Source organism: Hippoglossus stenolepis, chromosome 4 (assembly GCF_022539355.2).
Source record: "Hippoglossus stenolepis isolate QCI-W04-F060 chromosome 4, HSTE1.2, whole genome shotgun sequence".
NCBI lineage: Eukaryota > Metazoa > Chordata > Actinopteri > Pleuronectiformes > Pleuronectidae > Hippoglossus > Hippoglossus stenolepis.
The window spans coordinates 25,610-39,837 of NC_061486.1; the positions used below are offsets into that span (position 1 = coordinate 25,610).

At 44.6% G+C, this 14,228-nt stretch overlaps 2 protein-coding genes across 2 annotated transcripts in view; one reads left to right on the forward strand and one right to left on the reverse strand.

The window, feature by feature from the left end:
• The window catches only part of LOC118106630 (collagen alpha-1(I) chain), a 688,934-nt gene that overhangs the window by 17,832 nt on the left and 656,874 nt on the right, over positions 1-14,228 (reverse strand).
• On the forward strand, positions 78-6,197 carry LOC118106494 (interleukin-1 receptor accessory protein). The gene is given in 10 exon segments (XM_047339543.1): positions 78-407; positions 743-968; positions 1,369-1,534; positions 1,619-1,690; positions 2,419-2,455; positions 2,457-2,543; positions 3,122-3,270; positions 3,354-3,497; positions 4,848-4,991; positions 5,157-6,197. Coding segments are annotated over 10 exon segments (1,545 nt in total). The 5' UTR covers positions 78-336; the 3' UTR covers positions 5,606-6,197.

The following is a 14,228-nucleotide window of genomic DNA, read 5'->3' on the forward strand; positions in this document are numbered from 1 at the left end:
GTAAAAGCAGAGAGGCTGTGGCTGCAGCCGGCTGCTGCAGAGGACAGTGGACTGTACACCTGCATGCTGCGGTAAGACACTGAGCCTCGTCTGCTCTGAGGTTTGGTCCATGTGTTGAAACTCAATCCAGTTATAAACCTGAATAAGTGGAACACAAATATCTCAGGATGACGGAGAGGAGCCGCACACGTAGAAGACGAAGACGTCATCTTAGAAAGACGAGTGAAACGAAAAGCTCTGTCAGATAAAATCCGTTCCTTCACATTCTAAGTATCGTCCTCGCTGGTCGATGCTTAATCAGCTGAAGTGCCCTCAGCTGGCCTCAGTCCAGACGCCATGTTCCTCTTGAGTCCCACACGGTTGGAACTCGAGTCACAGACACTGTCCGATCACAATTTGATTATCTGGTAATCTACGTTTTATTTCTTAAAGATCACCTCCTGGTTGCTTTTCTTCAGCAGCTCAAGTTTTTAGGAGACGAGTGAAACAATAATCAGACTTTACCAACATCTACTAACTGCTGTACTGTCGTGACACTGCAGGAGATCAGAGCTCTGTAATCTAGATTTATCTTCCTGTGTGGTCACATTTCACATCCTGCTTCCTCCAGCTTCAGACACACTCACACATGTTTTGCACACAAAAAATGTCTTGTATATTGTACTTTAAGAAACGTCCAATCAGAAAGACTCTGTTGCCGTGGAGACTCGGAGGCCTTCTTACCATCTCTGGTCTTTTGCAGTAATAAGTCGTCCTGCAGTAAGATCGCCATGCGTCTCAAGGTGCTGCGCCGTGAAGACCTGGTCCAAGACTCTGACTGCCCGCCTCCGGTGGCCGCATCAACGAGCAGTGTGGACATCCCCCAGCACGGCGGGTGGATCCTGGACTGTCCAGGCCTGCAGGACGTCACCAAGATGGCCGACAGCGATCCCAGCGTCACCTGGTACCACGTGACTCTATCCGGCTCGGTAACACGTCCGTCTGTCTGCGTCTCATTGGCTGTTTTTGAAGATAGACGTCAGCCCCACAGTGTGTCGAGCTGAATTATTGAATGAATGTGCAGCTCTGAAGGAAGATTTGACTCATTGAAGAAAAGTATCATTATGTGATGATGAGAATGTGACGTCATTTCAAACAAATGGACATTTAAACTGTAGACGTCAGCTGAGTCTGTCATCAACGTCTTCAGTGATGAATTTGGTCCGAGACAGACGTGATCACTATAAGAGGATTCCACTCAATTCATATATATATATATTATACAGATTTATATTATACAGTATTTATATTATACAGTATTTATATTATACAGTATTTATGTACTGGTATCAGTGAATGTTGGGTTGGATGATGAGTTTCTCTCCACAGTGTTACAAGTATCCGTTCTGGAACATTGACCGGCAGAAGAAAGGATCCAGTCTGAGGTTCTTCGTCATGTATGATACTTATTGTGGTTTATATTTCTGCACCGTCACCTACCTGAGGAGAGGCAAGACGCTCTCCTTCACCAGGAGCATCAACGTCTCCACAATCCGTGAGACAACCACACTGACCTCACTGTGATGACGTCACCGAGCGTCACCGAGCAGCTGATCACTGATCTGTTCTGTTCTCTCAGATCCTACATCGCTGCCTAAAGAACCCAGCATCCTCCAGCCGGTCAGAAGCCGGGTCTTCCCTGTCAGACAGGGTGAGTCCACCGCTTCAACTGTCACTGTAGGAAAACACTGTTTCCGTCACGTGACCAACGCACGGTCACATGAACGTCACAGGACTCAGATGTGTGATTGTGAACGCAGCCTCGTGTGCGACCATCACTGACCTGATGACTGTGACTCGTGGAACAGAGTCAGTCTCTGGATTAAAGTCTGATCAACTTAAATATGTCAGATACAAAAGTAGAGACAGATGTTAGTGCAGATGTGAACTGGTCCACGTGTTAGATTTACTTCTCTAACTCCGCCCCCTACGGCTTTATTATCACACAGGTTCTGTCGGATGTAAAGCTAACACACCCACAAAGAGGGCGGGACAATTGGCCTTGTTGTCACTACACCTTGCTTTCTATTGGTTGGAGACACACTCACTCACTCACTCACACACCCCTTCATTTCCCCAGAGAGGATAATGTCCTATACTGCAGCCAGCCACCAGGGGGCGATCCACATTATGTGGCTTCACTTTTGACCAGCTGTCATGTTCAGGTTATTCGTTCGTCACATTCTGGTGAACACAACATCTGTAAGACACCTGGAGGGAATGTGTAACTAACACCTACTTGGACTCAAAGATGAACTGATTAGATTCCAGAGGTCAAAGGTCACAGTGACCTCTTGTGAATGGACTACTGTGCTACTACTACTTGCTGCTGTGGTGAACACTGGGATGAAGGTTATATTCTGCCCCCCCCCCCCTCAGGTATGGAGGTGCGTCTGCAGTGCCGAGGTCTGTTCCCGCCTGGAGTCATTCTGGAAAATCTGGTGGACGGTCGACGGGAAGACGCTGGACGAACTATCCGACCACCGCTTCTCTAATATCAACAGGTCGGAGGAAAATGTTTATTTCATTTTATCTTCACATCGTCTGTGAAAATAAAGATATGCATTTTTATCGATACTTGAATCTAAAATGTAACTAAAGCTATAAGTATATGTGTAAGTAATGTGGTGAGGGAGAGGTAACTACAGATACTCAAGTACTTAGTTACTTTACACCACAGCTTTCAGGCAGACACACACACACACACACACACACACACACACACACACACACACACACACAGAATTATTTTCCAATAAATTCTGGAGATTTGACCTGGATTTACTCTGGAGACCTGATCTCAAACACATTAGTTATACCGTGTGTGTGTGTGTGTGCTCTGTGTGTGTGTCTGTCTCTGTGTGTGTGTCTGTCTCTGTGTGTGTGTGTGTCTCTGTGTGTGTGTCTGTCTCTGTGTGTGTGCGTGTCTCTGTGTGTGTGTGTGTCTCTGTGTGTGTGTCTGTGTGTGTCTGTCTCTGTGTGTGTGTCTGTCTCTGTGTGTGTGTCTCTGTGTGTGTGTCTGTCTCTGTGTGTGGCGTGTCTCTGTGTGTGTGTCTGTCTCTGTGTCTGTGTGTGTCTCTAGTCAGGTGAAGTACTACAAAGGGGACCGGACGGAGGAGAGCCTGCTGGTGATTCAGGACTTTGGCTCTGCCGACCTGAAGCGACAGTATAACTGCTCTGTGAGGAACTCCAGAGGCTTCGAGACTCGCAGCGCTCAGCTGAAGGAGGACGGTGAGACAAACACACGTCTTCCTTCTACAGTGTTCGAACCTGATGTGGGACCTTGTTGTTGAACGTCTGTTGTGTTGTGTCAGTGTCTTTGCCGTCCGTGGAGCTGGGTTGTGGTCTCGGCGTGACTCTGGTCCTCATGCTGCTCCTCTTTGTGGTCTATCACGTCTTCTGGCTGGAGCTGCTGCTCATCTACCGCTCGTGGTTCGGCAGCGACGAGCGACACACAGGTGAGTTGACGTGTGACCAGCTGGTGGTCAGATACAGGACGTAGAACTATTGTAAATAAAGATGGACGACGTGACGGCTCCCCAAAGTGAAGACAAAGCATCACTATCGCCCCCTGGTGTCTTGCTGCAGTATAGCCCATAAACCTCCATGTTAGCAGATGGGACATGGACCAAATAAAAAAATCAGACAGTTAGTCAAAGATGTTTCTGTCCTTTCAGCTCGTTCTTCTCTCTCTGATGTTTGTTCAAGTGTTTCTGATCAGTTTGGTTTGAATCAGTTATTTGATGACATAAGAACAGGCTGAGACGTCCTGATTGGTCGAGAGAGGGTGTGTATGTGTGTATGTGCTTTACATGATGATGACTCTTATGATTTGTTGATGTGATGAAGCTGCAGGTTGCTCAGCTCCTCTTTGTTTAATGAAACAAGTCAAGAAAGAAAAATGAACGTTCATAAAACTGTAGAGATGAACCAGAAATATCTGCAGCGTCACCTGCATTTAGACAATTAAAGCTTGTAACAACACACACACACACACACACACACACACACACACACACACACACACACACACACACACACACACACACACACACACACACACACACCACTCCACACCACTTCACACACACCCACACCCCACCACACACACCTCCCACACACACCACCACACACACACACACACACACACACACACACACTCCTCCCTCACACACACTCACACACACACACACACACACACACTCACACACACGAGTTTTATAGTCAAGCCTTTGACTCTGCACCAATCAACAGTAAAATTTATAGATTGGTTGTAAAGTTTTTACTGTTGAGTTTCATTTCTTTGGTCGAAGGTGAAAAGCAGCAGCAGCTCGTTCACTCGGCTGCTTCAGGGAAACTCACAGAGATTCAGCTGTTTCTACACAAGTTGTTTTTTTGGTCGTTTTGTGCAGTTTCTTTAAAGTTCATTTTAAATTTATTTGCACAACAACACAAGTTACTATCAACATAATCATTTTCAATATGTAAAAATATTATTAGAAATATAATGTTACATCTATAGAAATCAACTTTTTGAAATGTAAGTTTACAGGACTATTAGGTAAGAACATGATATCAGGTGACACATCAGTGATGATGCATTCATGGAAAGTGCAACATTTGATTTGAATCATTTTTGACTCAACCCAGAGAAACAGAGTTTTATCTTGAGACTAATCGGTGACTTTACGTCAGAATGTTCACTTCCTGATAGAGATGTTAACAAAAATGTTCTTTCCCTCGTTAATGTCACGTTTCCTGTGTGTGTGTGTGTGTGTGTGTGTGTGTGCGGTCGCGTGCTTGCGTAGATGATAAAGAATACGATGTGTACATCTCGTATGCGAGGAACAGTGAGGACGAGCAGTTTGTTCTGTCGACACTTCGCACTGTTCTGGAAAACGAGCTCGGATACTCAGTGTGTATATTTGACCGAGACAGTCTGCCGGGAGGGAGTGAGTACACACATGTACACACAGGTACACAAGAGTATACACTAATACACACCAGAACTCAGGTTTGACAAGAAAAGACACACAGACAGAACACAGTCCATCCATCCATCCATTCATTCTTTCTTATTTATTCATCCATCCATTAACCCTCGTGTCTCCCTGCAGCCATCACAGATGAGACTCTGAGTTTTGTGGCTCGTAGCCGGCGCGTCCTGGTGGTCCTTAGCCCAGGTTACGCCACTCAGGGATCCCAGGCCCTGCTGGAGCTGAAGGCCGGTATCGACGGCATGGCGCTGAGCGGAGACCTGAGGGTCATCCTGGTCCAGTTCAAACCGGTTCGGTGGCAGGGCTGGGTCCGCGAGCTGAGACGAGCCCGGGTGGCTCTGGCCCTGGTCCAATGGCAGGGAGACAAATCCAGCGAGCTGACGTCTCGCTTCTGGAAGAGGCTGAGGGTGGAGCTTCCTGTGAGGAGGGTCAGCCCCAGGGCGGAGGAGGAGGAGGGGAACAGCAAGGAGCTGATGAGGCTGCACAGTCAGAACAGCACAAACTCACAGACCGGCCTCATCACTGACTCCAACAAAAACCCAAAGAAAGTCTTCAACTGTGCAGTGTGACGGAGCTCAGCCTTTCAGTCACGTGTTCAAAACATGTCGGCACTCTCAGATAAACATGGAAAGAATATTATAATATTCATTTCTCTTAATCTGGTTCTGACTCGTCCACTCAGTCCTCCGTCTTAAAACTCATCTGAATGATGAAACAGTGTCTGATTCAGAACTTGGGCCTGAGGGTGGCGCCAGAGGGAAGACCGAGGATTAAGATAGAAATTTAAAGTAGAGATTTGATAATGATCGAGTCCAGCAGCTGCTGAGTCGACACTGAGAATACAAACAAGGTGAGGGTGGAACGTAAACGACACAGAAACAAAGAGAACATTTAAAAAAGTTACATTAGGTCTCCATTTTTCTGCAAACACAGGTACGACTTCTTACTCATATCTTCTGATAAACTAATGCACTGCAACTTTCACGTCAGAAGATTAATTATTTCAAGTAAAAGTTGCCTGATCGTTACTTTAAACGTTGTAATTACTCTGCACTTTCTGTGTTTTTCATTTTATTTTTGTATGACTTTAAAGACAGTATTTTAACAGTAGATTGCTTCCTGAACTTTGTCAGTTTTTTTTTAATAAATGGTAATAAATCATATGTCGTCATCATTCATTTCATTGTTTTTCATTGTCTCATCTTCCATTTGCACAAACACTCACATGTGTAGTTCTCACACAATTATTCTTTTCTCTCCAGAAGCTTAACATGAAAGAAACTAAAGTTATTTCATTTTTCAACTCATGGTTCACTTTCTGAGTTTTTACCTCACATTCCACTGAACTAAGAAATTCAGAGAAGATCGATCTCTAGTATGTTTTAGAACCTGTTCATGTTTTGAGTCTAACTTTCATAGATTGGGATTTGACCAGTAGCCTCCTGGGAGGATGAGTTTATAGCCCCGAGACACACGGAACCACATTTAGCATCCAAGCTAATGCATGTTAGCATTTCACGACCTGTTTGGCATTAAATGTCAAATCTGCTGCCCTCTTCAGGACAGTTTCATCCATTACAGAGACAGTTCCAGATGTTTCCTGATGTTTCATCAGGTGGGGAAGTTAAAAGGACGAGTTTACCCAATCAGCCTCTCAGTCCTGGTTCCTTCAGTCTTTTCTGAACACAACACAGTAGAACATGAATGTCATTTTAATGGGGGGTTTTTTCAGGTTTCTTGTAATGTATCAATAATTTTTTACCAATTTTAAGAAAATCACATTTTCACATAATATTACGACTTTATTCTCAAAATCTAAGAAGTTTTGTTTTCTTCAACATGGCTCTAATACTCCATCATAGATTTGTGACACGTTTAGTTGTTGATTAACCAATGAAACCAGATGAAACCAGATGAAACCAGATGAAACCAGAGCTTATTATGGAGGTTAGGGTTCGTACTTGGTTTTATAAATGTTAACTTTCCTATGAGCTGCTTCCTGAAGCTGCTCAATGAAAAGTCGTCAGGATTCCTGTTGAATGTTTGAACCATGTTTCAGTTCATAAGGTGTTGAGATGTTTCAGTTTGGACCAAAGTGTAGAAACTGTCTCTAACAGCAGAAGGTCACAGCGTCTAACCTGTTCTCCTCCATCAGACTCCTCAGACTCCATCCTGATGTCGATGCAGCGGAGTCGTCGCCTCCTGTTTGTCGTCAGCCCCATCTTTCTGACAGAGAAAAGCTTCAGCCTCCTAGAGTGTCGGCTGGGCCTGTACCTCCAACATGGCCACCAGGCCTCCATCGTCGCCGTTGTTTTCTGCTCAGTCAGTAAGCTGTGCTGCGTGGAGGTGACCCAGCTCCGACAGGCGGCGGTCAGCATCGTGAAGTGGCGAGGAAGTCGATCTGGGCCGCTGCATTCTCGATTCTGGCTGCGGCTGAGGCTGGCACTGCCCGTACGGCCGCTCGCCATGGGCAGGAGGTTGATAGACAGCACTTCGTCTCACTCGGACCTAGCCGTGCTGGCGCTGCAAAAAGCCCAAAGGATACAGAATCAGAAAGACAGAACCAATCAGACTCGCAGAAGCAGATGGGCTTCAGCCAATCATAGCCGCAGAGACAGACAGGCCCCTCCCAGTGGGAGTGTGAAGAGTTGGGGCCACTGCAGGGGGGAGGGACCCCAGCACAGCAGGAACCGCTCGGGGTGCGCTGGATTTGTTGACCAGGTGGATGACAGAGGGGAGGAGCTTAAAGTGGAGACAGAACTGCAGCAGGTGGCACATGACAGGACTGACGCCGTCCCACAAACAGACCCCACCCCAAATCCAGACTCCACCCATGAAACACACTTGACTCCTAACCCCGCCCCCACACCTGCCCAGGCTTCATACCCGGCCCCTGACTCCGCCCCCCACACCTGTGAGGAGGGCAGGAAACACAACCAACAGCAGCAGATGATTGGTTCCTGGAGTTCAGAGGAGAAATGACGTTAGCAGAGAAGAGGCGGGGCTTGTGATGCAAGTCACATCAGAATTCTACTTTTCGTACAAAATTGGTTCTGAGGTTTCTGTGGTTAAAGATAAAATCCTAAAACAGATACAGGAAACTGAAACAGAGCCCAGGACACAACTGGAAGTTAGGGCCTGTTCATGCTGCGGAGGAGGAGGAGCTTTATAAAGGCGTGTTGAATGGTGGCGTCCTCCATCCCAGATGAGCTGCATGCAGACGAGATGAATCCACTCAGTTCTACATGAAGAGAAATCAATCCTAAGACTGTTGCTGTGTCTCAATTCAGGGCCGCACCCTCCGTCGGCTGCGTTCGTAGACTAACTACGTCACAGCGACGCGACTGTCCCAATTCAAAGGCTCCTCCAAATGTGTCCTTCCAGCTTCGTACAACGGAATCTGCACCAACAACAACTTGTTTCAACTGAAGAACATTCTCATCTGTAGATGTGTTGCTAGGCGACGGCTGTAACGGTGGGTCAAGCTGCCGACGCAATAAGAAGAAGAGGTGGTCTCATTTGGGTTCGGCCCCGTCGGAGGAGGCAGCCGCTGAATCGACTGTGAACAAAGATCAAAGTCCACGTTTAATAAATGTGTAAAGATGTTTCTGTCGTTTCAGCTCGTTCTCATCTCACTGAGGTTTGTTCAAGTGTTTCTCATCAGTTTGGTTTGAATCAGTTATTTGATATAAAAACAGGCTGAGACGTGATGATTGACAGATGACACTGACTCCTGATTGGTCGAGAGCGTGTGTACTGCACAAACTACCTGCCAATGAGGTCATCATCACAAGATTATTTTTATATTTTCTGAGAACAGACAACCTTTTTAATTTCAGATCAGTTCAGTGTTATATAATCTGTTTCCTGAGTTACAATCTGAGTTCCCTCACGTTGATTCATATCTGTTTCAAACACATGAAAACAATCAGTGACCAGAGCTGCGACAATTATTAATAATGAATTCATCGATCAACAACTTGACAAATGAATGCAACTCTGTTTGGTGACGAGAACAAAAACCTGATGAATGATTGGTTCGTTCTTCATTCTCTATTTTTTGAATAAATTGACTTTATTGGAAAATATCAAACCGGTGTCTGTCCTGATGAATTATTTTACTTTTATAAATTAAAATTTGTATTCATAAAGAAAAGAGTCAGACGAATTGACTGAAAGACTGAATCAGCAGATGTCGCTGTTTGACCACCAACCTGTTTAATATAATATTTATATCTCTATATATATATATATATATATATAAAAGACACTGTAATTCCTCTTGTAATAATCAGTTATTTGCCTTTAAAGACAGAAACCTGCAGTTTCAAATGATAGAATTTTGTTTTTATGTTTTTTTATTTACTTTATTTAAAAAGCTATGTTTTTAAAGAGAAGCTGAGAAAAAAATCACCATAGCGATAAATATAAACTATAATTACTCAAGAGAGCAGATTTCATGTGTGTGTGTGTGTGCATGTGTGTGTGTGTGTGTGTGCTGTGTGTGTGTGTGTGTGTGTGTGTGTGTCATTTTCCTTGGGTATCACTGCAGATTGAGATTTTTCTAATAAAGGCTAGTTGTTGCATGTGGATCAAACATAATTACATTGACACGTATTTTCACAGTGTGTCACCTCAGGTCTGATTGACGTCAGCTGTACAGAGGATGAGTGACAGCGGTTGGATGATATGATAAGTTGTGGAACACCGTCGTCACGGTGACCTTTACCTCCCTCCTCATCTGTCTCTGCCTGACTTTCTTCACCGTGTCTGGACTAATAAAGAACAACCGTCTTTAAAGGGAAACACACGGATCAGCGTTTATTAATGGAGCTGCAGCTGAGCTCATCCTTCTTCAGCCCCACGCTGCAGAAACACATCGATTCAACGTTTAGTGTGGAGGAGATTTATCTGTCCATATATTATATATCTATATGAGCAAAGGCGAGGAAGTTCACCCTCCTCATAGACTGTATATAAAGAGGATCAGTGACTGTATATAAAGATGATCAGTGACTGTATATAAAGACCATCAGTGACTGTATATAAAGAGGATCAGTGACTGTATATAAAGATGATCAGTGACTGTATATAAAGAGGATCAGTGACTGTATATAAAGAGGATCAGTGACTGTATATAAAGAGGATCAGTGACTGTATATAAAGAGGATCAGTGACTGTATATAAAGATGAACCTTGTGAGTCTATCTTTAATAACAGTATATTCTCTATATATAGTTTCTACAATTGCAGTTTGTCTCTGTGCCGTCATGTCACATGTCTGAAATATATAGCTGGTGAAACATTCCACCATGATGTAATTAATATATTATACAATTGGGTTCAAACAATGTGTTAAAGCTGCTTTCATCTTTTTCAACCACTTAGATGCAGGACTCAATAACTGAACGATATACATCATGTCCTCATGAAGTTGATCATTGTCTCCTGGAAGACATTCAGCAGATACTGACATCAAACTTGTGCTGAATAAATTGATGTTCATACAAACAGCTGATGACTACATCTTAATACAGTAGAATTCTTGTGTTTAAAAGCAGCCCAATGCGCCCGATCAAAAACACAGTTACTCCTGTGGCTGTTCTGCTGTAAACAAGTTCACATCAAAATATGACAGACAATAAAATAACAAAGCTACTTAGGTCCAGAATGATCAGAGTCAGAGAATCTGATCATAACGTGGTACATGAAGGAACACTGTAAGAGAAGTGTGACTGATGGGCAGGAAGGAGGAAACAAGGAGTAAGGAAGGAGGAAACAAGGAGTAAGGAAGGGAGCAAGGAGTAAGGAAGGAGGAAACAAGGAGTAAGGAAGGGAGAAACAAGGAGTAAGGAAGGAGGAAACAAGGAGTAAGGAAGGAGGAAACAAGGAGAAAGGAAGGAGAAACAAGAGTAAGGAAGGAGGAAACAAGAGTAAGGAAGGAGGAAACAAGGAGAGGAAGGAGGAAACAAGGAGTAAGGAAGGAGAAACAAGGAGAAAGGAAGGAGGAAACAAGGAGTAAGGAAGGAGGAAACAAGGAGTAGGAAGGGGAAACAAGAATAGGAAGGGAGAAACAAGTAAGAAGGAACAAGGAAGGAAGGAGGAAACAAGGAGTAGGAAGGAGGAAACAAGGAGAAAGGAAGGAAGCAAGGAGTAAGGAAGGAGGAAACAAGGAAGGAAGGGGGAAACAAGGAGTAAGGAAGGAGAAACAAGCAGTAAGGAAGGAGGAAACAAGGAGTAAGGAAGGAGAAACAAGGAGTAAGGAAGGAGGAAACAAGGAGAAAGGAAGGGAGAAACAAGAGAAAGGAAGGAGGAAACAAGAAGGAAGGAGGAAACAAGCAGTAAGGAAGGAGGAAACAAGGAGTAAGGAAGGAGGAAACAAGGAGTAAGGAAGGGGAAACAAGGAGAAAGGAAGGGAGAAACAAGAAGTAGGAAGGAGGAAACAAGGAGTAGGAAGGAGGAAACAAGGAGTAAGGAAGGAGACAAGCAGTAAGGAAGGAGGAAACAAGGAGTAGGAAGGAGGAAACAAGGAGTAAGGAAGGGAGAAACAAGGAGTAGGAAGGAGAAACAAGGAGTAAGGAAGGGAGAAACAAGGAGTAGGAAGGAGGAAACAAGAAAGGAAGGAGGAAACAAGAAGTAGGAAGGAGGAACAAGGAGTAAGGAAGGAAACAAGGAGTAAGAGGAGGAAACAAGGAGTAGGAAGGAGGAAACAAGGAGAAAGGAAGGGAGGAAACAAGGAGTAAGGAAGGGAGAACAAGGAGTAAGGAAGGAGAAACAAGCAGTAAGGAAGGAGGAAACAAGGAGTAAGGAAGGAGGAAACAAGGAGTAAGGAAGGGGAAACAAGGAGAAAGGAAGGAGGAAACAAGGAGAAAGGAAGGGAAACAAGGAAAGGAAGGAGGAAACAAGCAGTAAGGAAGGAGAAACAAGGAGTAGGAAGGAGGAAACAAAGAAGAGGAAGGAGAAACAAGGAGAAAGGAAGGGAGAAACAAGGGTAGGAAGGAGGAAACAAGGAGTAAGGAAGGAGGAAACAAGGAGTAAGGAAGGAGAAACAAGCAGTAAGGAAGGGAGGAACAAGGAGTAAGGAAGGAGGAAACAAGGAGTAAGGAAGGAGGAAACAAGGAGTAAGGAAGGAGGAAACAAGGAGTAAGGAAGGAGGAAACAAGGAGTAGGAAGGAGGAAACAAGGAGAAAGGAAGGGAGAAACAAGGAGTAAGGAAGGGAGGAAACAAGGAGTAGGAAGGAGGAAACAAGGAGTAAGGAAGGAGAAACAAGCAGTAGGAAGGAGGAAACAAGGATAAGGAAGGAGGAAACAAGGAGTAAGAGGAGAAACAAGGTAGAAGGAGAAACAAGGAGTAAGGAGAGCAAGGAGTAGGAAGGGGAAACAAGGAGAAAGGAAGGAGGAAACAAGGAGAAAGGAAGGAGAAACAAGGTAAGGAAGGAGAAACAAGCAGTAAGGAAGGGAGAAACAAGGAGTAGGAAGGAGAAACAAGGAGTAAGGAAGGAGGAACAAGGAGAAAGGAAGGAGGAAACAAGGAGTAAGGAAGGAGGAAACAAGGAGTAAGGAGGAAAGGAGTAAAGGAGAAACAAGGAGTAAGGAAGGGAGAAACAAGGAGTAAGGAAGGAGGAAACAAGGAGTAAGGAAGGAGGAAAAAGGAGAAAGGAAGGAGGAAGAGTAGGAAGGAGAAACAAGCAGTAAAGGAGGAAACAAGGAGTAAGGAAGGAGAAACAAGGAGAAAGGAAGGAGGAAACAAGGAGTAAGGAAGGAGGAAACAAGGAGTAGGAAGGAGGAAACAAGCAGTAAGGAAGGAGGAAACAAGGAGTAAGGAAGGAGGAAACAAGGAGTAAGGAAGGGAGAAACAAGGAGAGGAAGGAGAAACAAGGAGAGGAAGGAGGAAACAGGAGTAAGGAAGGGAAACAAGGAGAAGGAGGAAACAAGGAGTAAGGAAGGAGGAAACAAGGAAGAAGGGAGAAACAAGGAGTAAGAAGGAGGAAACAAGCAGTAAGGAAGGGAGAAACAAGGAGTAAGAGGAGAAACAAGGAGTAAGGAAGGAGAAACAAGCAGTAAGGAAGGAGGAAACAAGGAGTAAGGAGAACAAGGAGTAGGAAGGAGGAAACAAGGAGAAAGGAAGGAGGAAACAAGGAGAAAGGAAGGAGAAACAAGGAGTAAGGAAGGAGGAAACAAGCAGTAGGAAGGGAGAAACAAGGAGTAGAGAAGGGAGAAACAAGGAGTAAGGAAGGAGGAAACAAGGAGAAAGGAAGGAGGAAACAAGGAGTAGGAAGGAGGAAACAAGGAGTAAGGAAGGAGGGAAACAGGAGTAGGAAGGGAGAAACAAGGAGTAAGGAAGGAGGAAACAAGAAGGAAGGGAGGAAACAAGGAGTAGGAAGGGAGAAACAAGGAGTAGGAAGGAGGAAACAAGGAGTAGGAAGGAGCAACAGTAGGAAGGAGGAAACAAGGAGAAAGGAAGGAGGAACAAGGAGTAGGAAGGAGGAAACAAGGTAAGAAGGAGGAAACAAGGAGAAAGGAAGGAGGAAACAAGGAGTAAGGAAGGAGGAAACAAGGTAAGGAAGGAGAACAAGGAGTAAGGAAGGAGAAACAAGGAGGAAGGAGGAAACAAGGAGAAAGGAAGGAGGAAACAAGGAGTAAGGAAGGGAGAAACAAGGAGTAAGGAAGGAGAAACAAGGAGTAAGGAAGGAGAAACAAGGAGTAAGGAAGGAGAAAAAGAAACAAGGAGAAAGGAAGGAGGAAACAAGGAGAAAGGAAGGAGGAAACAAGGGTAAGGAAGGGAGGAAACAAGCAGTAAGGAAGGAGAAACAAGGAGTAAGGAAGGAGGAAACAAGGAGTAGGAAGGAGAAACAAGGAGTAAGGAAGGAGAAACAAGGAAAAGGAAGGAAGAAGGAAGGAGGAAACAAGGAGAAGGAAGGAGAAACAAGGAGAAAGGAAGGAGAAACAAGGAGTAAGGAAGGAGGAAACAAGGAGAAGGAAGGAGGAAACAAGGAGTAAGGAAGGAGGAAACAAGAGTAAGGAAGGAGAAACAAGGAGTAAGAGGGAGGAAACAAGGAGAAAGGAAGGAGGAAACAAGGAGTAGAAGGGAGGAAACAAGGAGTAAGGAAGGAGGAAACAAGGAGAAAGGAAGGAGGAAACAAGGAGTAAGGAGGGAAAACAAGGAAGGAGGAAGGAAGGAGGAAACAAGGA